Source organism: Equus przewalskii, chromosome 14 (assembly GCF_037783145.1).
Source record: "Equus przewalskii isolate Varuska chromosome 14, EquPr2, whole genome shotgun sequence".
In the NCBI taxonomy this organism is placed as follows: Eukaryota; Metazoa; Chordata; class Mammalia; order Perissodactyla; family Equidae; genus Equus; species Equus przewalskii.
In genome coordinates, this window is record NC_091844.1 from 27,117,099 (window position 1) to 27,144,365 (window position 27,267).

General features: G+C 44.5%; 1 protein-coding gene across 5 annotated transcripts in view; it reads left to right on the forward strand.

Annotated features, from left to right (window-relative positions):
• The first annotated feature begins 1,212 nt into the window (after positions 1-1,212).
• Positions 1,213-27,267, forward strand: part of EVA1A (eva-1 homolog A, regulator of programmed cell death) — a 195,072-nt gene continuing 169,017 nt past the window's right edge. For 2 of the 5 annotated variants that reach the window (XR_011526444.1, XR_011526443.1), the window contains exons 1-2: positions 4,938-5,124; positions 17,469-17,540. Coding sequence is in view for 3 of the 5 variants with exons in the window: in XM_070573749.1 (XP_070429850.1) it covers positions 5,058-5,124; positions 17,469-17,540 (139 nt within the window). In the remaining 2 variants the exon portion in view is untranslated. Of the gene's footprint in view, positions 1,626-4,937; positions 5,125-17,468; positions 17,541-27,267 lie in introns of those variants that run through there. The other 3 variants (XM_070573746.1, XM_070573749.1, XM_070573745.1) reach the window with 3 other exon arrangements.

Here is a 27,267-nt window from a genome sequence, read left to right on the forward strand (position 1 = left end):
CAGAAGTGAGGCAGCAGCAGGGAGGATGAATGAGTATGGAGCCAGGTCAGGGTCCAGAGAGGGCTGGATGCTAGAGAGCGGGACGCGGGTGGGCAGACGCAGCATGTGAGACTTGGAGGAGCTGGTACCTTGCAGATGGTTGGGGGATGGTGGTGGGGCAGGGAGAGTGGAGAACAGTTGTGACCCGGGAGAATCAGGGTGGTTCAGGCCCAGGACTGCCTCACTGGCCTTCCCGGACCCTGGAGAGCGTTACCAGGATGGCTGGCAGGGCAGCCATCTTCACCACAGAGTCCTCAGCGAAGAGAGGAAGAGAGGAGATCATTGGCCTCAAGGATGTCTGAACTCAAGGGCACCCAGTTTGCAGTGCCTCCCAGGCCCTGAACTACTTCCTGTTCCCACCAAGCATCCAGTGGAGGCACCAGACTTTTCTCCTATGTGACTGGTAGGCCCTTGAGTGTAGGGGCTCCTATCCTTTAGTTGCAAACATCTCACTGGAATACTTAGAAAGGCTAGTTCATGCAATAATATAAAATTCAGAATGGAGGGGCCGGCCCAGTGGCGCAGTGGTTAAGTTTGCACATCCCTCTTTGGGGACCCGGGGTTCGCAGGTTCGGATCCTGGGTGCAGACATGGTGCCGTTTGTCAAGCCATGCTGTGGTAGGTGTCCCACATGTAAAGTAGAGGAAGACGGGCACAGATATTAGCTCAGGGCCAGTCTTCCTCGGCAAAAATAAAAGAGGACTGGCGGCAGATGTTAGCTCAGGGCTAATCTTCCTAAAAAAAAAAAAAATTCAGAATGGAAATTAGCATTCAGTTGTGTCCCCTCCTCCCAACTGGAGTAGAAGGTAGGTGAAAACCTGCTGTCTGAGAGGCCAAGGGGTTAGCTTCCTGCTTTCTCAGCTCACATCCCCCCAACTTGCTAAAGAAGGTTGACAATTGGGCTGGGCGCCAGGGAATGAGGGGGCAAGAGTGGGGTCTGACGTAGGCTCCTCGTGAGGCAACACCTGAAGCTGAGGTTTTCCCATGTGGTACAGTCGTGGTCTCTTCAGAGACCCCCCCTTCTGGGCCCTCTGACCACAGGCCCTGTGACGCTGTTGGCCCCTCTGCACCGAATCTCACTGTTGGGTCCCCTCGGCCTCCCACGTTCTGCTCTCCTGCCAGGCTCTTCCGCCTCTCCGCGAGCTGAGAAACACTGGCACATCCCTGCTGACCGTTCTGGGAGCGGAGCCCAGTCCCGGGGCAGCCTCTTCTGTGCTGCCTGGGCTGCTCGGCTGTCTCCGCGTTTCCTGGTCCCCCAGTCGGCGGCAACACGGTGCAAGACTCCCTCCTGGGACGGTGCAAGGCTCTCGGCAGGCGTGGGGGGAGGAGGCTGCCCCTCCACGCCCCTCAAGAGAGTGGTGGGCACTTGGCAACAGCGCCCTCCAAAGGAATCTTTTCCCAACTCCTTCTCTCTTCTCCGGATCTTACAGACTCTTCCGTGTTCTCAAGCCGCGGGCTGTGCTCAAGGATCATAGAACCAGCTTTATGATATTTCCCTTGTGAATTCTGCACGTTGTGAACTTGCCCACACTCGGCCATGCCTGGGCCTCGGGGGAGACTGAGGCAGGAGAAGTCGCATCTAACAGGTCTGTTAACAGTGTGGGTAGAAACCCTGGTAGGGTGGGGAGTGGGGGGTCAGTTCAGAGTCTCGATTCACTCCCTCATGTGCTCCATCACCCACACAGTGGCCTGTTCTTTGAGTCAGGAACCCGGAGACACCCCAGGGACTGGACAACCTTAACGTTTAAACAGTCCTTATTCCATTCAATTTGGATTGTTTTTAAGTCATCCATTTTTAGGTGAGGCTCCTGGCTGGGACGAAATTCAGCAGAGTATGAAAGTGGGCAAGACTGCTGGACAAACTTGGGGTGCAAATGTGGGCATATCTCTCGTTTTTCCAGTTGCATGGCAAGTGACCTCCATTTACTTGGCAGAAAAATCTGCATCTGCTTGAGGTCGCCCTCTCACCTATCCAAGAGGTCGGGGTGTGTGAGGGACAGAGGACTGGGAGCCGCTGTGTCCGCCGCTGCCGCTGCCCGAAGCTGCCACACGGTGGCGCTGTAGAGAGCGGTCCCTCGCCTGCCACAAAGGGGCTTTTGTCCGCGTCCCCGCGCAGACGCTCAGGTTCTCCGAGGGAGGATGACCCCGTTCCCTCAGCGGTCACCTCAGCCAGGGGTGACCCCGATTTGAGATCACGAGGTTGCAGCTCAGCTGAGTTCTGCCGCCAGTTTTCTTTCCCAGCCGCCGTCCAGGTGCCAGCTGGTCCCAGGAGCCCCAGGGCAGCACCAGCGCCCAGGGATCCCAGAGAACCTTTGTTTTCAACTCAAAACACAAGGCGTCCTGTTATCACCCGTCCCCCCTCCCATGACAAGTAGACAACGGGGCTACTTGCCATGCATATAGACTTCTGAGAAAAGGACCCTCAGTGACTCCCTGGGGCATTCCAGCCTGCCGTACCTCTTCCTTTCCCTGCCCGCCTTCTCAGGGCGGCAGCCAGGGAGGCGATGGTGATTTTCTGTCCGAGTCTACAGGCCAAGAAGTTGGCACTTTTCTCACTAAAGAAAAGGATGACAATTTAATCTTGTAATATTTTGCAGGCACCCCTCTTGTAAGTCACCCTGCCTCAAAGAGTAAAAGTGTGTTTAACCTGCTTTAAGATCCAGAACAGTCCGTGGCCCTGACCTTCAGAGCAGACCCCTGGGAACCATTTGAAAGCAGTGCTGCCGTTGGCCCCTCCCACTGATAAGGAAGTGACTTCAGGTGCCCAGGGCTTGTTCACCCATGGCAATCAATGTTAAAGCTTCCAAGAGCAAAGGGTGGGCTCCATGGGGATGCAGAGTGGGGAACCCCGTGCTTTTGCTGCAGGGATGGAAATCACAGAGTGCTGGATGTCACGCCCATCGCTAAGCCACACCTCATCATTACTGAACAGGAACCAGGCACTGAGGGGAGCAGAAGGCTTCCAGGGTGAGACAATACATCCCACAATCTGGGGTAACAACAGCGGCCATCTTTAAACATGGGTGATATGCAAAGCATTGGGGGGGGCACTTTGCATATGTTATTTCTAATCCTCGTGACTGCTCTGTCTGCTAGATATTTACTACCCCATTTTACAGATGAGAAAAGTGTGGCTCAGAGAATTTAACTACCCAGTCCAGTGCCACACAGCTAGTTATTTGTGGAGTTGGGATTCAAACCCAGTGCTTAGGACTCTACAACTCATTCTCTTCCCATAATCCTATGTTGTCTCTCAGGAATGGTGTCCACCTTGGAAAAGGATGGCAAGGAGAAGGTAGTTGGCAATGGATCTTGCCACATTGCAGGGTTCCTTGTGAGATTTAAAGTTTAGACAAATGATTGCTTTGCCTGTGAGTCAGCCACAAAAATCATTGTGACCTACATCCCTGGCAGAAAGAGTGGGTGGGAGCAAAGGGCAGAGAATAAATGTGAGCACTTCTTCTCTTGGGTAGTGGGTGGGCTTCTTGTTCATCTGCACCCTCTGTCACATCTCTGTGCCTTTGCCTCACCGCTCCTCTGCCTGGAGTCACCTTCAACCCCACCCTGCTCCACTTGAGGAAAGTCTGTCTCCTCTGTGAAGGCGTTCTTTCCCTGATGGCTCCCCCAACACGCAGGTAAAGTGAGCTGCTCTCCCATCTGTGTTCCCATCGTTCTTGTGCAGGCAGCAGTGCAACTGCATCGTGAAAGGCACACTCACTGTTTGTTTAGGCCTGGGGCTGCCATGGTGGGTTGGGAGTTCTCTTTTACCCAAGACAAAAGCAGATGCCAGGAATAACCAGCGCCCAATCATTCAAGGAGAAGGAGATCTGAAGGAGGTCTGCAGAACCCCCAAACCAAAGGGGGCCATGGTCAGGGGGTATAGCTGGGACCAGCAGCCAGGACCCTGGAAAGGGTGATGAAAACCAGCACCAGCAAGGCAGGCCTGAAGGTGCAGCATCTACGCGGTGCCTGCATATCCATGGTGGGTCCTCAGTAAGTGGGTGATGAATGGGGGAGGAATGATGGAGTATGATGAACAGCCTTGATTAAGCCAAACCCGAGGGTGTATTTGTCACAGGCAGTTACCGCAGTCTGGGTTGAAGTCATAATTCTCCCAAGAACTCGTCATGCTCCTGGAACTTCCCCCTTGGTTTCCCAACTGACTTCCCACTAGTTTGACCAAAGACCTGGACTGCTTGAACTGGTAAACCACACCGACCATCCCTGCCAGCTGCACTCTGAGTGCTTCCCTCTGCAGGCGCCTGTTTGCAGAGCTGGAAGGAGCCGAGCCCTACTCAGTGGTGCAGGATGACTCAACCCCTCATTTAGGGGCCAGCCCCTACTCCTGGCCATGAATCTAACTGTGCCCAACACCCCCTTGTTTTCCTAACCGGGTATTGGGAATTTCCTTGGTTAAGCCTCCAGGTCTTCCCTCCTTCCGGATTTAATGAGCTCATTTATTTTTCTTTTTCACTTAGCAGGTTGTAGGGCTGGTTAATGAGTAGTGGGGTTCTCTTTAAGAGCCAAGTTGGGCCCAGCTCAGGGCACTTTTCTTGCCATTGCCAGCTCTCCAGTCCCCAGGGTCTCTTGCAGTCTCTCCCCAGCTCTGGCAGCCGCCCTCCCACTGCAATTCCTCTCTGCGGAAGTTTCTGGAATACAATGACACATCGGCCTCAGGGTTTTGTTTTGTTTTGTTTCTTCCCATATCTTCCCTGGGACAGTTGTCTCGAGATGAGCTTGTGCTTTCTAAAGAGAAGAAGCCGTGGAAGCATTGGGAAAAGAGATCTATTTTTAAATACAGACGCTCCCCTTGGAGTTTTGCCTGAAGCTTTTGGTAGACTTTGGGGTAGGGGGGCTGGCTGTGAATTCCAGGGAGACTCGCCAGAGGCTCTTTAAAGCCTCCCTTGTGTGAAGCTGATGTAAGGAGCTGCCAGGAGGGAGCGCTAATGGAGGGAACTTGGAAGCCTGGCTGCGGTGGTTGGTGCTTGGGCAACTCAGCCCACAGCGAATGAGAAAGAATGTGGGGTCCGCATGGCCACAACGGGAATCTACAGCCGCTGACTCAGTTCCCTGAAGATCCTCGAGGTAATGACTTCACAGCTGCTTTGTTGAAACGTGCACCGCAGACAGTTTAGCCCAAAGAGTCTCCTTGTTCGTTTGTCCGTCCATCGGTCCATCCATCCATCTGTCCGTCTGTCCAATAAGCAAAGCTTAAGCTCTCACTGGGAGGCAGGCACTGGGAGGCAGGAGGAATGAGTGGACACAGCCTTAACAAATGCCCGCAGGCCCTCTCCACACCTTCCAGGGGGTGAGGTTCCCCGTGTGATGGACGCTGACAGACCGTGGGTAAGTCAGCAGGCCAGGCTTGGGCGGTTTGCAGAGTGGTTGTTAACTCCTTGTTTCCTGCTGAGCCCCTGAAGCTTGGCTACCACCCTCGCTCTCCCCAGCTCCTCTCCCCACTGCGAAGTCACAGCCCTCCGTCTGCTTCTGTGGGCAGCAATGGGGAGCCTGAGGTGCCTCCATCCCAGGTGAGAGCCAGGGCTCTGGGGGGCCATGTCCTCGTGGCCAAAACACATGCTGAAGCTTGCTGTCATCTGCTCCCTACCTGACCCCAGCTAAGATCAGAGAGAGGGGCTCAGGCGGGGAGGCAGCCTGCCTCTAGTCAGTCATGTTGGGCTGCTGTGGGTGTTAGCCCGCTTGGGCTGCCGTGACAGAGTACCACAGGTTAGGGCACTCAGACGGCAGAAATGTGTTGAGTCACAGTTCTGGAGGCCCGACATCCAGGATCAAGGTGTCAGCAGGGTCGGTAGGTCCAGGTCAGTAGGGTTGGCTCCTTCAAGGGCCATGAGGGAGAATCCATCCCAGGCCTCTCCCCAGCTTCTAGTGGTTGCCTGACAATGTTTGGTATTCCTTGGCTTTTAGAAGCACCACCCAGTCTCCGCCTTCATCTTCACCTGATGTTTTCCCTGTGTGTGTTGTCTCTGTGTCTAAATTTTCCCTTTTTAGAAGGACACCATCCTATTGGATGAAGGCCACCCTAATGACTTAACTAATTATAGGGTCACACTGCAAGGTACTAAGGGTTAGACTTCAACGTAGGACTTTTAGGGGGACACAGTCACTCCATAGCACCATGCTTCTGACTTTATCCATCTCCTGCTGCCGTCAGCACGGCCTATGGGGAGGAGGCCAGAGTGAGTCCACCTCAGGGAGGGTCCAGAGCGGAGCGGGGGGACGGGGAGGGGGGGCACGTCATGAGGCGGCCTGGAAGCAGGGAGGCCTTTGCTGGAAGTAGAGGGTTTGCGCCGGCCCGCGGAAGTGTCCCGGGCGGCTGCAGAAATGGGGAGCGGCGGCTATTGGTAGCCGGTGCAGGGATTCGTCCTTGACGCCTTTGTGCTCAGAGCTGGCAGGAACCTGAAGGAGAAGAGAAGCCCCGAGTGGGCAGCCCGTCAGCCCGGGACAGACTTGCTAGGGGAAAGCAGGGGGCAGGCTGCCCCCAGGATCTGGGTGAGGGGACCCCTGGGACTTGAGGGGACGGGGAGAATAGCGATCAGGGTCCAGAGCTCTGGAGGACTTTCAGAAGGTCATCTGGTGGCAGGGACCCGAGGCTGAGGCTGCTGGTGAGAGCGCCCGGGGCGACTGAGGCTGCGAGACCCACGTGGTGTCCCTTGGCGGCCATCCGGGATTCGCTGAGCTCTTCACCACGCCCTCTTTGAAACACACGTGAATTTAATAAAAAGGATAATTATAGTGGGGCGTTGTATAGAGCCCTTGTAGACTTTGACTGATAATTGTGAAAAAGAAAACAGGGGACATTTGCCCTACCAAAAATTAAAATTTAAGATAAAGTGATTGTCATCATAAGAATATTTTTTGACACGAGTAAAAAACTCGATGGAATAGGTTTAGACTTCAGGAATGGACACAGTATGTTTACATACTTATTTGATAAATGTGACATTTCAATTCAGTGGGAAATTTATGATTGGTTCAAGAAATGGTGTTGGTCTCGTCGACTTTCCATCTAGGGGAACAAAGCGAGGTAGACACCATCTCGTACACTATCCAACGATACATCCCAGATGGGTTTGGGTTACTAACTGTCAGTAAACAAATAAGCACATACATAAAATATTTGAAGAAAATTTATTGGGAAATTCATTTTCCAAATTTCTAAATTTGTATAACTTCGGAGTAGAAGGAATATTTTTAATAATGATGGAAATCCCAAAAACTGTGAAGGGAAAAAGAAAAGGACACATGTTCCTACATATTTTTTCAAGTTTTAAGAAAAAACCACCATAAGGAAAGTCCAAGGACAAACTATAGACTCAGATAAACATTTGTAGCACATATGGAAGGATATTATCCTTAATTTACCCAAACCTCATATAAATTGGTAATAAAACGGCAAAAGGCAATAGGAATATAGGAAAAAATATGTACAGGCAATTCACAGGAAAGGAAGTGAAGATTTAAGTGGAGTCAAGAAGGATTAGTCAGAGAAAGTCAAATTTAGTTATTTATTCATCAGATTGGCAAATCTTAAAAAGACCAGTAACGCCTTGTGCTTGAGAGAATGCAGAGGATCGAGTACTTTTGTATCTTGCTGGGGGGAGTGTGAACTACTGAAACCTCCAGAGAAAAATAATCTGGCAATGTTGATTAAAGTTCAAAATGCACACTGTTGACTTAACAACCCCATTTTGGGCCATCATTTCAGTAGATATAAAAGTGCTAGTACCTAAAAATATATGGGCAAGGGTGTTTACAGAAGCACTGTTTGCTGGGGCAAAATATTGGGCGATGCACAATTATCCATCGCCAATAAATTGGCCGATAAATATGGTGCCTCCACTCTGTGAGCTAGCTGTCACACAGAAGAGTGAATGAGTTAGACCTGTCAACATAGTCACATGGGGAGATGCTAATATATTAAGTGCAGAGTTGTGGGAAAATGTGTATACTATGATCCCGTTTTTGTAAAAAAGTCGAATAAGCAAATAAAACCCAATTCACATGGCTGTTCTGTGTTCGCATCTATTTAAACCAGCTTGGAGAAGCGAGGCTTAACATAAGTTACCTCACGGGATAGAAACGAGAGGGAGTGGTTTTTCATTTCTTGTTTCCATATCTTGGGCTGTTTTGCTTATTACAAGAAAGTTTTTGCTTTAATTAAAAGCAATTGGATAAAGGCAATTTTAAAGGGAAAAAAAGGACAATGTGTTTGAAACACTTCTATGACTCATCGGGCCCTCAGGATAAAGTCTACTCTCTTTAATGGATTTACAAGGAAGGCCCTGGGATCTGGCGCCCGCATATGGCACCAGCCTTTTTCCCCTTTGCTCTGCCCTTTCCCCTGTGTTCGCCACCTGTGTGGGACCGGGAGCATTCTTGACAGTGCTCTGCCCTCCCCACACACCTGGACCTCACTTCCCACAGGAATCCCTGAGACTGGATACAGTACCTGCCTACCTGTTCCCATAGCTCCTTGTGCCTATGACCCTGGTGGCATTGCTGGCCTCTCTTGTAATCTCCTGTTTACTCAGTTTTGTTCCCCACTGGACAGTAAATACCAAGAGGGAAGGAGTAGCATTCCTCATGATGTCCCCAGTGCCTTGTCTAGCTCATTGTAGATGCTAAATACAATAAATGTTTGTTAAATGAATAAAGGAAAGAAGAACAAAAAGAATGAAGGCCAAGCATTAGAGATACAAACATCACCTGTGCTCTCAAAATTTCATGGTGGAGAGACAGGGATGTCAATAACCCAGTAATAATACAAGAAGATAATTATTGTTATAGGACAGAGGGAACACAAGCTTCCCAAAATCGCCTGGGGAAAGTCTGGAAGCTTTCATGAGTGAGGAAACACTTAATCAGAGATTTGAAGAATGAATGGACATTTACCAGAAAAATAGGAGAATGGAGTGATGTTTCTGGCACAAGGACCAGTGCCTGCAAGGGCATGAAGGCAGGAAAGAGCATGACATGTTCAAGATGTAGTATTGCTTGAGCATGAAGTTCAAGGTTGGGGAAAGGAGTATATGAAAGATGATAAATGGAGGCAGATACTGGAGCCAAATCCTTCAAGAAGGCCCCCGAAGGCCATGCTCCATTCATTGGGATGTAGGAGGAAGGTTTTAAGCAGAGTTGTGACACGAGGAGTTTTAGATCACACTGGCAAATGTGAAGGAGGGGTTAGGCTGGGGGCAGGAGGTGATATCAGATAAAGGAAGATTGGTCAGGAGTGCAACAGAAAAGAAGTCACTACAATCTTCTAGTGAAGAAGTAATGAGGGCTGATCCACGGTAGACTGGGCTCAGAGGAGGAAGATTGGGTGACGAACCAAGAAAGTCAGGCTGACATGACTCGGTGCGTCATGAGCTTGTGTGGGGGTGGGGAGGAAGCCAAAGCCGATCCTCAAATTTCTGATTTGGCAACTTGTTTCATTTCTTACATGAAATTCCGGCAGATGATGACTACAGCTAACATTGCTGCATGATCGATGGGAAAGTTAATCCTAAGAGTTCTCCTTACAAGGAGAACATTTTTTTCCTTTTTCCTTTTCTTCTTTCTTTTCTTGTTATTGTATCTATACAAGAAGATGAATGTTAGCTGAAGCTACTGTGGTAATCATTTCACAGTATACGTCAATCAAACCATCACGCTGTACGCCTTAAATCAAACCATCATACCGTATGTCTGAAATTTATACAGCAATGTGCACCAATTATTTCTCAATAAAACTGGAAAAAAAGATGGAGTCTCCCATTGTGATGCAGAGAATAAAAGGCTGAGCTGGAACTGTCCACCCCCGAAAAAAGAAATACAGGAGGAGAAACGAGTTTGAGGAAGGTCGAGAGCCCAAATTCGTTTTGAGTGATGTTGAGTATATTCGTTTCCTGGGGCTGCTAACTTCCACAAACCGCATGGCTTAAAACAATGGAAATTTACTCTTTCACAGTTCTGGAGGCTGGAAGTCCAAAATCAAGGTGTCAGCAAGGCCGTGCTCCCCGTGAAACCTGTAGGCAAGAGTCTTTGCTTGCTCACCTCTCTCTGGCTTCTGGTGGTAGCCGCCAATCCTTGGTGCTCCATGGCGGGCAGCTGCATCAGCTGATCTCTGCCTCTGTCATCACATGATCTTCTCCTGTGTCTCTGTTTTCATGGAGCATTTTCCTCTTTTTATAAGGACACCAGTCATATTGGATCAGGGCCCACTCCAATGACTTCATTTAACTTGATAACACCTGCAAAGACCCTATTTCCAAGTATGGTCACATTCACAGGTGCTGGGGGTTAGGTCTTCAACACATCTTTTGGGGGGACATAATTCAACCCACAGCACTGAGTTTGAAGGGCCATGGCACCTTGGGTGGAGGTGTCCGGGAGGCCTCTGGATCAATGGGAGTGAGGGCTCAGGGGAGAGGCCTGGGCTGCGTATCTTCATCTAGAAGCTGCCAGCAAAGAAACAGAATGGGGAGATCACAGCAAACGGGTGAGTGGTCTGAGAAGGGGAACCTTGGGGAGGGTCGAGGTTTAGGAGCTGCAAAGGGCAGGGTGACTGAGAAGAGGTGACTGAGAAGGAAGGGCCAAAGAGGGCGTGTCTGTGAGGGACTCTGCGGACACGGCAGGGATGGAGCAGGCCTTTGTCCATCCTTTCCTGAGAGCTGAGGGTCGTCCACTGGAGCCCCAGACTGTTTCCTCTTGCCTGGTTCTTTCACGTCTGAATCTCTCCCCCGTCCGACGTACCCGACGTAGATTTCTTTCTTGTTCAGGAAGCACTGAAACTCTGTAGCCATCCTGAAAGGGTCAGCAGAGACATTACAAGATGTTGTTGGGGCGGCCGCCTCCCTCTACTCAGCCCTGCAGTGCAGCGTCGATGAAGCAAACAAGGCCGGCACGTTTATGTTTTGCATTTCTTCAGAAATGAGCCGGCAGTTCTGTCATAACACTGAGGAATTACACTTTACTGAGACACCAAAATATTCCCATATGGCTACAAAAGTGTTGTTGAGAGTGTCTACAGTCTTCCCCCTCCATCACACCCCCCACCCTGAAGAGAGGCTGCGAAGTCAGCTTTCAGGTGTCAGAGAAAGTCGCAGATTCTAGAATATGAGACGGGAAGTCGAGGCAGACCAGAAGGATTCAGCCAAGGCTTCTGAGGGGTGTGCCTTTCAAATATGGTAGAACAAGAGAACGTGCTCTTCATCAGAGTAGGCTCCCTGGCTGGTTTGTTCACTGCGGTGGCCCCAGTATCCAGTAGGCTCATGGTAAACACCTAACAAATATCTCCAGGCTCTGGGTGGCCTAGGAGATCAGTAAACGACTGAGCAGAGATGTGAGCTCACGTGGGTCTCCCACTCTGATGCCTAATGAGCAGGAGCGTGATGCACACAGCAGTCATCTTTTGCTTCCCCTATGGGGAGGCCAGAGGTCAGTGGCCAGGCCTACCCCAGTATGGCATTCCTGGGCCTCCCACTGCCTGCTCCAGCAAGATCCATCTCCTCTGGCTCTGGAAGATGCGCAGAGGCCAGAGTGACTATTGCTTATGACAGAAAAGACAATAGCTAATATTTAGCAAGTGCCCACAATGGACTGGACTCTGTGATAAATGCCTTATATGCATTATCTCAAGTAACTCTTGCAATGACTCTATGAGGTAGATGCTATTTATATCACTATTTTATTTATTTATTTATTTGTTGAGGAAGATTAGCCCTGAGCTAACATCTGCTGCCAATCCTCCTCTTTTTGCTGAGGAAGACTGGCCTTGAGCTAACATCCATGCCCATCTCCCTCTACTTTACATGTGGGACGCCTACCACAGCATGGCTTGCCAAGCGGTGCCACATCCACAGCCGGGATCCGAAACGGCAAACCCCGGGCCGCTGAAGCAGAACGTGCAAACTTAACCACTGCACCACCGGGCCGGCCCCTATATCACTATTTTAAAACAGGAAAATGAGGACCGGCCCTGGGCCGAGTGGTTAAGTCTGCACACTCCGCTGTGGCAGCCCAGGCTTTCGCCAATTCAGATCCTGGGCATGGACATGGCACCGCTTATCAGGCCATGTTGAGGCAGTGTCCCACATGCCACAACTAGAAGGACCTGCAACCAGGATATACAACTATGTACCGGGGGGGATTTGGGGAGATAAAGCAGAAAAAAAAAAGATTGGCAACAGTTGTTAGCTCAGGTGCCAATCTTTAAAACAAAAACAAAAAAAAGCAGAAAAATGAAATTTAAAATGGTGAAGTCACTTTGCCCAAAGTCTCTTCACTAAGCTACAGTGTGGTGTTGAGTGTGTTTGAACACAGACTGTCTCAGACTAGAGCCCACTCATTGAAGCCCTTCATTATGCCCGTGGGTTTTGCCAATCTCCTGTTGAAATTTCTTGTCTGCTCATTGCGTGTTTAGTTTATGAATTATTGCCCAAGAGATGGGGCAAGAATGATGTGGACGGTTAGGAAGCCCTGAGGGAAGCTGCTGTCAGGTTCCAGGAATTCAGATACTATGTTGGCTTTGGGGAGAAAAACGGCAGTGAGTTTAACGGGAAATGCAGAGGATCTGGGTGCCCAGGGTCGCTGCAGCCCTGTGAGCACTGCGTGTCTGCTGGCTGAGGTCAGCTGTCACCACGTGTAGGCTTACAAAGGGCATCGACTTGCAGACTGGGCTTCTTTGTCAGTCAGTAAATTATGCATCAGAACCAGTGACTCGTAGACTTTGGGGATTGGCAGGGCCCTCAAAGATAATCCAATCTGACTCTGATTTCACAGGTGAGAAGCCTGAAGGCCAAAGGGCAGAGCTGGGACTATGGCAAATTAAAGAAGCCTTCAAATGCTTTGATAGTTTTGTCATTGACAAGTGAGAACTATATCCACACCCACCCTCCCTTGAATCTGGGCAGGCTCTGTGTCTGCTTGGCTAATAGAAACCTGCTAAGTGACACGGTGCCGGTTTAAGAGACTGGCAGCTTCAGCTTCCTGCTCTGTGAACATGGACTTTTGGAACCCAGATGCCATGCTGTGAGGAAGCCCAAGTAGCCCCATAGAGACACACGTGGAAAGGAATTGAGGTCCCTGGTCAATAGCCCCTAGTGATAGTCAACCTTTTGTGGCCAATTTGGAAATGGATCCTCCAGCCCCAGTACAAGATCTTCTACTGGAAACACATGGAACAAGAATAGCCATTTCTGTAGAGTCCTGCCCCAAATGCAGATTTATGAACAAATTAAATGCTTGTTGCTATTTTAAGCCTCTAAGTTTGGGGATGGTTTGCTATGCAGCAACAGATAATCAGAACAAGGACCAAGTAACGAGTGTTATGACCCTCAGCCAGTGTTTCTTTCACTCTAGTGCATTCGTGCTCAGTGGCTCCCTTCGGGTCCCCAGACCGCTCGTCAGTCTCAGTGGTCTATGAAGCTAGAAAGGCTGGTGACTTATCCTGCATGAGGACAACTGGATGACTGAGTGTCTTCAGCAAAAGTGACCAAACCTAACAGACAAGAGAATCCCTGAGGTCTGGGGTTTGAATGCCTGGATTCTTGAGGCCCATTCCAGCTGTGATTTGAATGAGAACTGTTAGGAATGAGACTCACACATTTCTATTTTTTAAAGCTTCCCAGATGATTCTGATGATCAGCCAGTCTTGGAAACTGTTGATCATAAATCGTTTGTGAGCAATTGGGAGAAATGCCCCAGCATCACCTACATGCCCAGAGTATCCTAAACTAGACATTACTGGAATTTTTCTATGTCTGTTAAGACTCCTGGACAGGATGAATTATGTCTCCTCCCTAGTTAAGCCAGCTGGGCCTCCAAGTTCTTAACATACTTGCCCTCCATTTAACTTGGTGTTGGCCTGGGATCCCCAGTGTAGATGTCTCTGGACCAGATTAACGTGACAACCAGTAGAGTTGTTTGCTAAATATTTATGGCTCTTTCCTCTTCTTGGCATGTAGTTGGGATACATTTCTGGACCCCTGTGATTGAGTGGGACCATACAAACAACCCTGGCCAAAGAGGAGAAGTGATGTGTGTCACTTCTGGGCCAGACCATTTTATTACAAGTGCAAGACCTTCCAGAATTCTCTCTCTCCATTTGCGTCATGAGTAGTAATGTTGTGGATGGTGGTTCTTTTATCAGCACGGGCTCCTGAGCAGCGATGATGTACAGGGCCTTCTTGCTTACCTACAGCAGACATATGATATTAGCAAGAAGGGAAGTTTTATTCTTTGAAGCCGCTGAGATTTGGGAGATGTTTGCTATTGTAGCATAATCTAGCCTAGCCTGACTGATACAGCCGGTGATGGCAGGTGTGTCACTCTGAAGCATCCTCTCTCTTATGTGTCTACTGGTAAGATCATGCCCATAACCAATGTGGATTTTTATATTTTCCACTTTAAAGACTTCTTAATCACAGAATTCTATTCCCATTCTTGCTTAAATGAACACTTCTCCCCAGTAAATATGTCAGTGACCTGTCAGGATTCTCAGAACAGCCACTAGGTGTTGAGAACATGATGCTACTGGTTGAAAGGTAATGGCCTTTGTTTGCCTATCACATGGAACTCTGATAATTACAAATGCTGGGACATAAACGAACTTAAAGAAAATTCTGCTTAAATGTTTAAAACTCTATGGAATATTATCTTTTTAAAGGCATGTCTTACAAGGCGTGTTTCCCAATTTTTCTGAAAAGCCAGTGGTGGGAGACAATCTCTCTGTCAGTGGAATGAGCGTGGATTTCCTGCGCTCAGCAGAGGTGTGCTCTATAGGAAGACGTTATTTCCAGAGGTCATTTTCCTCTCCTATGGTGGTAGAGAAGTTGAGAGCCCTAGTACTCAAAGAGAGGAAACGCTGCCCTATCTCCTGAGCCAGCGTGTGGGGCTGCATCCAGGCAGTGGCAACCTGTCAGAGATTATTATGCTTTTCCTTAGCAGGAGGACATCAACTGAGTGACTGCTTTCTTTCACCTTGTTTGCAAAACTTGTCACCAGTGCATCTTGCATTGGTATCCTGGGTAGTGGGATTTCTTTACCGTTTAACAAATAATTCTCTCCCTACTTGAGCTATATTTGAATTTGGTTTCTGAATTTAGAAGTGTTAACTTTTAGTTCAAGTAACATGTGTATATATTCTGTTAACAAATAATTCAGGTATTGCAAATAATGCTGAAATCCCTCTTGGCCAGCTCCCGTTTCCCATTCCCCTCCCCAGGGTGGATTGCTGTTATCAATTATATGTGTACCCCTTCAAATTTTCATACACATATTTACATGTGTATATATACACCTGTAAAATTATATAGTATTATTGTGTGTTTTAATTTTTTTACATACATGGAATTTATTATTCTTATCGTCTTCAAATAGCTTTCTTCACTTAACATATCATAGAGAATTTTCCATGTTGGTATAGAGAAATCTCATTGTTTTCTATGTAGTTGTTTTCTATAATATGGATGTGCCATAGTATATTTAATAATTTCCCTATTTAAAGACTTTAAGGTTATTTTCAAGATTTTGTTATTACAAAGAGTGTGGCCATAAACATCTTTATATATGTGACTTTGGGCACAGATGTGACTGTTTCTCTAGAGTTGATAAAGAAAAATGGAATGGCTTTGTCAAAGGATCTGGATCATTACATAAGAGCAGTATTTTCTCCTATTTCTGCTATTATTTTATATTGAGTCTTTTATCTTAAAGGTGAAAATGATATTTAATTTTCTTTTCTCCAAGTAATAGTGAGATTAAACTGTTTTTATATTTTTATTTCTGTAAATTATTTCTTTGGACTCTTTTCTCATTTTCCACTTGGATTGTTTATCTTTTTCTTATTGATTTATTGGAGTTCTTTATATATTCTGCATACTCTGCCTTTGTCTGGCATGGTCATTGCAATTATTTTCTATGACTATGTATATCTCTTTTCACTTTGTGGTTGTTTTCTCTGCTTGCCTCATTACCTCTGTTTTCCACTAGTCAAGTTCTTGTATTCCCTGAGTTTGATGCCTCTTTTTAGTGGTGTTAGCTTTTCTCAAATGTTTAATGATTTGTGAGCGATTCTTTGTGTTTGTTTTTCCCTGTTAACCGCCATGTGTGCATTACCTGCTTGTAAGTATGCATAGGAGAGGGTGAGAGGTGGGAGGGAGGCATTGCATGCTGCTGTGCTGTACTCAGGGTGCATAAAGAGAGTCTAGGGAGAAACAAATTGCTGCTAGATGTGTTGCTTTGATGGTTAGACTCCGAGGCAGGAGAACTCCTCATACTTGCAGGGGGTTGTGAGTTGCTTAAGGCAAGAGTCTACTTCATTGTCCAAGCACACATGCTCGTTGCTCATCTCTAAACACAGTTGGCTCTGTTGCTTGCTGCCAGGTCCAAGTAGATCAATCTAAGTAGGAGGAATGGGTGGGAAGACGGGAAAGTGGGAAGTTAGGAAGGATTCTATACCCCTGGTGGCTCTTACTGTGAAAGCTTAGATAATAATCCTGTTAGTGATTCCAGGGCCCTGCCTTCTCTACCCTCCTGGTGGACTGTGCCCAGCCTTCACGTCACCTTTTGCAGCTGCCTTCTCCTCTGCGCCTTTTGGTTGTAATTTTCTTCTTCTATACAATCCTACCTGTATTCCATGTTTTAGTGATTTTTTTCCCCTGATTTCTGGTTCACTGAGGGTACATCTTCTTGTTTTCTAGAGTGGATTATCCTTTCTAAGAATTTTGGGTTAAAGGAGAGGTTGCCTTGTGAAATCTGTCAGCTGTCTTGAATCAGAAGGTCAGAAGTCATCCTACCTGATGTACATTGCACTGTTCAGGCTGTTACTTCTGAAATATTAAATGCTTCTCTTGAGCAAGAGAGAACAGAGGAATATTGGAGGATTTGCCTCACTAATGTAAATATTCTCATCTAGCCAAAGTTGTGCTAGGCAATTTACATAAGCTAAAGAGGGGAAATAAAAGGAAGGAAACCAGACAGTGTAAAAAAAAAATCTATCTTCAAATTTATCTCTGACAGTATTGTCTACTGGAATTTCCCCAGAGGGCCTATCCTGACTTATGAGCTGCATGTGTCAATTGTGTTTGAATAAAATTTACATGTTCACACCCTAGTCCATTTTTAAGTTGCAACACGTCTACAGCCCTCACTCACTAATAAGTCCTCTGGGAACAAAACTGTCCTCCGACAAACCTGGCTGAGTGAAGTGGAAACAAATAGACCATAAATCTCACAGAGCAGCCGTGGCTTGTGGCTTGTGGCTCAGGGGCAATATTTTTGTAAATTGCTCATACCCATGACAAATATTTGCCCTTGCAACTTCTCCCTCATGAGGGCTTGCTGCAGGTATACAGGGAAAATCCTGCTCATGGACTGGGGGCCTTGGCAAGCAGCCCCTAATGTCTCCTTTCTGTCTTCCTCACTTTCAGGGACCAGCTTCTCTGCTACCTCCGCCACCTGTGAGAATGGGAGAGTATCAAGAAGATCAACTGTATATCTCAGTGAGTTTCAGTCAATGTGTTATTTGATCTGGGGTGACACCTCCTGGGTTTTGCCCCTTCTGCTTAATATATACAATACCTTGGAAAAATTTAGTTCACATGTCACAAATGGGCCACTGCAATTAAAAATAGAACCAGCATTTACATTTACGTTCACAGAAAGGGTGGGTGACCCCAGCTTCCATTAATCTTCTATCAGGCGGTTTTTTCCTGAGAATATTTGTATCAGTTTTCTTACACGATGAGGAAGAGAAAGTGAGCAAGGCAGAATTTTCTACAGGACTCTTCCTTGAGAGAGAGTTCAATAAGTTGAAACAGAGAATGAAAGTTTATTTTATTTAATGTAGTCAGAACTCGAGGTTTACTGAACTTTGTTCTTAGGCCAAGAATTTAGGGGAACAAGACCTCATTTCTCAGACTCTCCATAGCTCAGAGAATTTTACATCTTTGCTGAAATGACAAGACATCTGAACACATTAACCTTGAAACTGCAGGATCTCGAATTTATCGAAGGAAGTGAAGGTACTCAGATTCAGACTGGACATATTTTCCTTTATCCAACTGCCCTGCGTTCAGGGGGAATACAGATTCATGGAAATTGTAGATATTTGACAGAAATGAATTCACAGTACTAGTCCTAGATTTTTAATGTGTAGGAATCATTGTTTAAGTTTCTGTAGCCATTCTTGGAATGGAAACTTGAGGATATTCAGAACTGCTGAACATTAGCTCTAACAGCCTGACTGTTTGGGTTAAAAGTGTCTTGTATCCACTGGGAAAAAGTCATAATCCTGAAGTTTTGGAGACAGAGATGTGTATACTAGACTAAACTATGGATATATTCCACAGGCTTGATAAAAACTTAGCCTGTTGATACCAGTTCTATAATTAACAAGGACAAAATGGAACTGAGACCAATAACAGGCCTATAAATGTTTTATAGAAGCTACATTTATTAAAATGTATTTTGATTTGCTTTGGTTAATAAAGCCTATATTTCTAAAAAGCCCTTATTTCTGGCTAGCAAATGGACTATCAGGGTATAAACAGTTGACATACATACGTGGCCCATCAGTGGAAAAATGAAATGCACAGCTCTATGGCGTGCCTTCGGAGGGTTACTGACTTATGGCTGGTCTCTGGCCAGTTTCAGGATTCCTAAATACCTGAGGATGGTTGTGCAAGATGAGCACAGGTGCTGGTATCATTTGGCCAGACTCCTTTTTCCCACATACATGGGATGATGCTGTCTTTCATCTTTGTGCATGAGGTGCTGTTTTCTTCGGCATTCTGTAAGGAACCCTCACAGGGAGGGAACGACTGACTGGCTCACCCGAGCAACGGCTTTTCGTGTTACAATGCGATCCCTGTCCCCTTTGTGTTCCGTGTTTTGCCTGTGGCATTTCAGTTCCCTGACTTGGATTTTCTCCGCTCTGTCTTTGACAGTTGCATGAAGCATTTTTGTTTTTTCTTTTTTTTTTTTTTTTTTAAAGATTTTATTTTTTCCTTTTTCTCCCCAAAGCCCCCCGGTACATAGTTGTGTATTCTTCGTTGTGGGTTCCTCTAGTTGTGGCATGTGGGACGCTGCCTCAGCGTGGTCTGACGAGCAGTGCCATGTCCGCGCCCAGGATTCGAACCGACGAAACACTGGGCCGCCTGCAGCGGAGCGCGCGAACTTAACCACTCGGCCACGGGGCCAGCCCCGCATGAAGCATTTTTGGTAATGAGACTTCAACTTCATTCTGGATAACGGCCATACTTAAGTACATGCTTTTCAGCTTGGATTATTGCCACACTTATCTTATGAATATTTGTCGGCACTAAGATGTAATTTTGTTTTTTTGTCCAGGATCCGTTACAGAGTCTAATTCCTCCCCCTCTGGCTTTGTTTTCTGTCTTTATATGTGGGACGCTCATCTCCAGTTGAGATATCTTTGGCATGCTCTTCCACCTTGCTGGCCCTCTTGCCTCTAAGCCATTTGTGACTGCTTAGGAGCACGTAGACAGTTTTTCTCCAGCTCTAATGGATTAAGCCATAGTTCTTGTTCTTAAAAAAATTCCTTGTGAGTTATCTTATGCCGTGCAATCTTCAGACGTTGCTTCTCAGTCCTTTAACATTCTATAGTCAGGAAAAGCCTGGGGGAGAGAGGCGACAGGTGACCTCTAAACTGTTTACATAATGAAACTAGCTCAAACCTTTTTATGGATTTTTTAAATTATGAAAGTAATATGTACCTATTACAGAAAACTAGAAAAAAGAGAAAAAGAAAAAGAACCCAATATCCAGAGAAGATGTGTATTCGTTTTGAGTGTTTTTTCTTTCTAATCTTTTTTCTATTTGCTTAAATTGTATAGCATTTAGGCCTATGGTTCAGATTTGTATCCAGCTTTTAAATTTCATATTACATCATAAACATTTCCTTATGTCAATACCAACAATCATAAAAATTTGTAGTGGCTTCAAGACATTTAAACACAGAGATGTACCATAATTTAACAACTCCTTTATTATTGAACATTTTGTTTCCAAATTTTCATGAGCGTTCCTAATGATGTAATGAACATCTTTATACATACCGCTTTTTAAAATTATTTTCCTAGGCTGGTAGTTTGCTGTCTAGAATTAGACTCAAAGTTCCAGAAGAAGTCTCTCCAACATAAAGTTCAAATATTTAAAGGGAAAATAAACAGGGGAACCAGCCCTGATGATGTGGTTGGGGTTCGGCATGCTCTGGTTAGCAGCTCTGGTTCAGTTCCCGGGCACGGAACCACACCACTTATCTGTTGGTGGCCATGCTGTGGAAGCAGCTCACATAGAGGAACCAGAGGGACTTACAACTAGGATACACACCCATGTACTGGGGCTTTGGGTAGGAGAAAAAAATTAGAGGCCAGCCCCATGGTCTAGTGGTTAAGCTTAGCATGCTCCATTTTAGCCGCTCAAGTTCAGTTCCCAGGCATGGGCCTACATCACTCATTGGTGGCCATGCTGTGCCAGCTACCCACATATAAAATAGAGAAAGATTGGCACAGATTTTAGCTCAGGGGAAAAAAAAAATCAAAGAAAAAAACAGGGAAATCCAAATAAACCTCTTATATAACCTTAGTGCATTTAACAAAACTAAGAAATTGACAGAGATGCCATGCATTGACTGAAGTATGGACTTTTTCCAGATTTCTCCAGTTTTTTACTGACATCTTTCTTCTGTTCTAGGGTGCAATCCAGGATGCCGTTTTGCTCTTAGGATTCAACTTTTAGAACAGTAGTGATGACAGTAGTTTATTCAGAAAGGGAACTGAATTGTGTGTTTTCAGGGTTCTTGCATCGCTAACAACGTCTTTCTCTTCCTCTGACTTATAAAAGGTGGCCTTGTTGTGAGTGGGCTTCCTGAGTCACAATTTTCCCGGTTTTCTTCCTTTGAATATTTAAATATAATTATCATGTTTCTTATACATTTCTTTTTCTTCAGTCTAATCATTCTGAGTCCATTGGGTTTTTCTTCTATGATTGGTTCCTCACATGATCTGGCTTCTCATGTGATATTTGACAAGCCTTCACAACTCTAATTGTTTGCAGCTTCTTAGAACCTCACTGGTGGTTTGCTGTGTAGAACTGGATCAACACTCAAGAAGTCTCATCAACACAAAGTACATTCGAATTTCCGCTACTTCCATCTTCAACACTTGACTTTTTGACACAGCCCATGATTATGATCCTTTAGCAGCTGTATCTCTTTGTTGACTCAAACTGAGCGTCTATTCAAATAAAATGTTAATATCAAATAAAAAGTCGACATTAACATGAGGAAATACTTATGATATAATATGAATTTGAACATTCTTTATTAAAATAAAATGCATGGGTTATTTATCCTATCTTAACCCATGCATTCTCAATGGGAATGATTAGTGAAAAATCTCTATATTACAATGGTTTGCGGCTCTCCAAAGCTCAGCCTTACTCAACAAAATCTTAGTCCTTAGTATTTAATTTCTCTCAGGGAGAGATTAAGTCAAATTTAAATGTTTTCCTTGGGGGAGGTGATAATAAAAGTTATACAGTTATTATCTACAACAAATACAAGTTGTCCCAAACTGACAAGATAAGATCAGTTCGATGGAGGCTTAAATGTATAAACATCTTTACTATGAATTGATCCAAACCATCAGTCAACATATTAAACAAGGCAGCACCTTGGTCGTAAACATCTTGGCTACCCTCAAGATTGACACAAAGTTAGTGGCTTGGTACGATTATTCACAGACCAGAGGTCCCTCCTCATAGGTAACATGATATCATTTTGAATACAAACACATGATATAATGAACGACCCTGCTAAATGCTTTAATAAAGTGAAGACAGATTAGGGTTAATGGTATTTCTTTAGTTTATCAACTTAATAACCCAAATTAAATAGTAAATGAAATCAGTCTGGAACAGCTATTAATAAATCTTCCCCAGTCCCTAATGATCATTGCATTCTCTCTCAGTGCTTATAAATCACCACCACCACCATTAGCATTATCACCACTTTTTATTGAGCAACTGGTATGTGCAGTTTCAATGCTAAATGCCCTACACTTATTTCCATTTTTACTCTTCAGAAAAAATCCTGTCAAGTAGGTATTAATATCCTTAAGTAGGCATTAATAGCCTTTTACAGCAAAGGAAACAGGGTCAGAAAAGATAAGGAAATTTTAAACTTCATGTTTTTCTTAGAAAGGGGAGCTGGCCTTCATGGCCTGCCTGATTCCAAAACTCATGTGAACATTGCCTCTCATTCATATTTTCATATTTTTATTGTAATAGTCACTACTATGTTCTAGACTTTATCTGATTGGTATAATTCCTGGGATTCACTTTTTCCCATGCACGAAAATTTGAATATTATTTTATCAATTTATACTTTACTCTGATTTCTTGGGAATTACTGACTACTTCCTCAATCATATTCTGTGTGTTCCTTCAGGAAACTGGCATGGTGTAGATATGGGCCTGGAGAAGTAACTTTACTTAATTGGAACCAGCTTCCCTCTGCCAGCACAATTAGAGTTAGATTTTAGTATAGAAAGAGTTTGGGAACCATCCAGATTTGGTAATGAAATCGCTTGGGGCTGAGCATTTGCTAGAGAAAAACCCCCTCGTTACTGATCCTGGCTCTGAGGGAATTCTGCTGGGTGAATGCCTGCTCTAGTTTCAGAGCTAGCATGGCTGCAAATTTTATGAAGCATTTGGCTCTCTCTCCTATGCAGCCCTGGTCAGATTTTCCTAAGTTTTGCCCACGATTGACCCAGCCACGGTCAACATGTGAGGTAGGTAGGCTCTGGGGACAAGAAGACTCCTTTAAGGCAGCTGAAGTGTTTGACAATTCCTCCTTCCTTTATCTTAGCCAACAGGAATATGTCAGGCTTTCAGCTTTTGTCCTATTGAAAATGTTAAATACCAGCTCAGTGCTGTTTTATGTTTCATTTTCCTGTTACTGGTATTTCATATGCTAATCATCCATTTATGTTCTTCTTCTGTGAATATAAGGAAAGAACACTTGTCCCTCTCAATAAAGTGGCCTTTATTGTACTGAAGCTTTAATTTTGATTTAGTCAAATTAATGAAGCCTTTATGATTTCTGCTTTTTGTATCTTGTTTAGGAGTTCCTTCTCTTTCCAAGGTCATATAGATATTGTTATGTTTTTCAATCAATCTGGAATTTATTTTTTGAATGGTATTAGGTGGAGATCCAGTGGTATTTTTCAGCTACGGAAATTTCCATATGGAAATCAAGTTGTTTTGGTTCCACTTATTAAATAGTCTGTCTTTCTGCCAGTGATTTACAATGCCTCATCTACTTTATACCAAGGACTCATTTATGCTTGTGTCTATTCTTGGGCTCTTTATTCTATTTCATTGATCCATTTGGCCATCTCTGGGCTGTTATTGTCTTACATTTTACTCGCTGTCTTACTTTGCAGTAAGCCTATATAACTGGCAGGGTAAGTTCTTGATTTCAGAATTATCTTGGCTATATCTTGGCGTTTTGTTCTTCCATATGCCATTTGTAAAAAATTTGTCCATTTCAATGAAAATGTCTACTGAGATTTTGATTAGAATTGCATAGGTAAATTATAAGGTAACTTGATAAGGATATTGTACCAGATATCTTCCATTTCTTCCTTCAAATTCACCTTTTTTAAAGAAATAAAACATTACAATAAAGTTGAATTCTCCTTTTCTCTCTTATTGTCTTACTCTGGAAGGCTGCCTTTTACTCAACTCCCTTTCTCAACCTCAGTTTCCTGATCTGTAATATAGGGATAACAAGAGTATTCTTATAGAATTGTTGATAAGGAATTAATATATCCAGTGCATAGTAAGCCCTATATGTAGGCTATTAAATAAATAAACACAATATCCAAAAAGTTAAGAGGGAGAATAATATCCATAAAAAAGAACAAGAAATTGTGAAACAAAAACAATATAGATATGAATCCTGAAAAAGGGAAAATGTTGACATAGAAAAAAAGAAAAAAAAAAGAACCAGAAATCTTGGAAATGTCAGGATATTACCTGAAATTTCAAATACAAATCGATACATAGAATAAACTCTAGATTGGGAACTCTGTAGAGACAATTGATGAATTGGGATGTAGTTGATAGAAACCACACAGAAAGCTATAGAGCTAAAGAGATTAAAAAATATGATTGAGATGACATGGAAGGCAGGCAAAAAAGTTCCAAGACAAATCAAATAGGAAATAAAAAAGTATAAAATAAAGGAAATGGCATATGTCAGAAAATCAATATTAGAAGGATTAATAACAGAATGTCAGAACTATAGAAAAACATGAGTTTTAAGATTGTAAGAACATACACAGAGATGAGAAGGATGAAATAAACCGACAACTAGACATATTAATGGGAACTCTAGAACATAAAGGATAAAGAAGAATGTTAAAAGTTAATAGAGGGAAAAGAAGAATAATTAAAATAAAAGAAATAAGAATTAGACTGACAAAAGACATTTCATAAGTAACAGTAGATGCCAGAATACAATAATATTTTCAAAGTTATGAAGCAATATCATGGTCAACCTAGAATTCTATACCCAATTAAACTATTGTACAAGAGGGGAGAAAATAAAGATATTTTCAGAAATATAAAAAGGTTGAGCATTTACCCTCTATAAACGTTTGAAGAAAGAGTTACTAAAGGATGTACTTGAGCAGGAAGAGATGTAAATTCATAGTGAAGACATGAAATGTAAGAAATGAGGCAAAGATAGTAAAATATATTGGTAAATCTAATGAAGTAATTTGAAGAAGTTAAAAAGATGAGACTAATATAAGGAAATTGTAGATTTCAGTGAAGAGGTAATACACATAAGGGCTTTCTCTTCTTCAGGATGAGGATGGGTGACAGTCACTTGGAACAGGGTCATAGACATTCCACTTTAATAAGCCACAGCTCTAGGTGTGATCTCAGCTTTTAGTAAGCTTCTTTCATGAAGTGAGCCCAGCCCTGGTCTCTCATCAGGCACAGGCTGCTTTTGAGTCCTGTCACCCTTCAGGAGTTGAATTTCTTTGTGTTAGTCAGCTGAGACTGCTATACTAAAATACCGTAGACTAGGTAGCTCGAAAACAGACATTTATTTCTCACAGTTCTGGAGGCTGGGAAGTCCCAGATCAAGGTGCCAGCACATTTGGTTCTGGCTTGCAGATGGCCGCCACCTTACTGTGTGCTCACATGGATCTTGATGTGCTCTTGAAGAGGGTGAGCTCTGCCTTTCTTCTTCTTCTTGTAAAGACACTAATCCCATTCCGGGACTCCAGCCCCATGGCTGTATCTAAACCTCATTATCTCCCAAATATTCTACCTCCTAATACTATCACATTGGAGATTAGGGCTTCAACATATAAATTTGGAGGGGGAGGGACACAAACATGCAGTCCATAACATCCCTAAAGGAGTAGAATTCTAACCCTCTTCTGCCCATTTCTGGATTCATAGGTTCATGGCTTCAGCCCCTATTCATTAATATTTGATTCATGGAAACATTTATCTTGTTTGTGAGCATGGCTTATCTCACTTAAAAGTTTTTTTTAACTGTTTTTTACTATCTTTGGAGCAGAAGGGAGAATTTCAAGCCAAAATTCATAGTATTATGCATGTTTCATTGACTGAAAATCCCCCAATGTCTTGGCTGGATTATCTATGGTCCGTTTGGCATCACCACCACCTGCGTTCACAGACTGCCTACATCAACAAGGCAAAGTTAGGAATCACATTTCCCAGAATTCCCTTCTATGATCCCAGTGTAGTGTGAGTCAATGAGAGGCATCTGCATGAGAGTAGACGGCAGAGAGGAGTGGGAGAGGTCACACTCTCTGGAAGCAGATGTGAGGTTCTCAGCAGCTTCAGTGTACCCCCTTGTGAATGAACCTCTTGGGTACTGTCGGCAGCTGAGATAGCCAGAAGTAGCCTCAGAGAATCTCTCACTCCAGAGTTGCTGGCTAAGATGGACCGTAGGAATTTCTCAAAGTTTTCTGATATTTGAAGCAGCTTTCAAGTAAGCTCTTCAGAACCTGTTATGATGGTAATGTAGGCTGAGATCATCACAAATAGTCTCCTTGACCTTTGTTCCCTAGTCCTGCAAACAGATGTGAAAGCCTCAAATATCCTATTTTAAAGCCTTTAGAACTTGTAGGTAGAGGAATGTGGTAGCCAGCCTCTAAGATGGCCCTGGATGATTGCTTTCTCCTGGTATTCATGACTTTGTGGAGTCCCCTCCCAGACTGAATCAGGGATGGCTCTATGTAATCCATAGAATCTGGTGGAAGCTACTGGGTGTGACTTCTGAGGCCATGTCATAAAAGGCATATTGGCTTCTGCCTTGGCCATTCCAAACACTTGCTCTGGGAGAAGCCAGTTTTCAGGTCATGAAGACTGTCTACTCAACAGTCCTGTAAGAGAGGTCTGTCTGATGAGGAAATGAGGCCTCCCACCAACAACCAGCACCAGCCTGCCAGCCATGAGAGTGAGCTGCCTTGGAATGGACCCTCCAGTTCCAGGCAAGTCTTCAGATGACTTAAACCCCAGTCAACCTCCTGAGAGACCCCCACCTAGTATTTCCCCATTGAGCAACTTCCAAATTCCTGGCCCATGGAAACCATGACAGATAATAAATGATGATTGTTGTTATAAGCCACTAAGTTTCAGGGGATGATTATGCAGAAATAGCCAATACAAGTGGCTTCTATTTTCCTCACCAAATGCTTATTAAGAAGCTTTTCATTCTTATTCTTCCCAAATTGCCTTATGTACCTATACAGTCACTGAATAATGGGAATTAGACCCATTGCCATTTTCTTGCCTGGAATTATTTGACAGGCCCAGGCAGCTTGTGTTATTCAAACTGGTTGCCAGTTTCCGGTTGGAAGAGTGTTTGTATCTCCCAATATTATCAGCATGTCCACTGCTTATTCTTTTCGAAGAGAGAAGATGGCAGCTTTGAGAGTGGTCAGATTGTAACTGGTTGACTCTCATCTCTACTATTTTCTGGCTGTATAATCTTCAGCAAATTTCTAAAGCTTTCTAAATTTTAGTTTTCTTGACTATTAAATATGAATAATGGTACCTAACACATAAGTTTATCAGCAGGTTAAATTTTAAACGTATATTAAGAATTTATAACATAGCGCCAGGCACATACGGATCATTTACTAATGGTTTCAA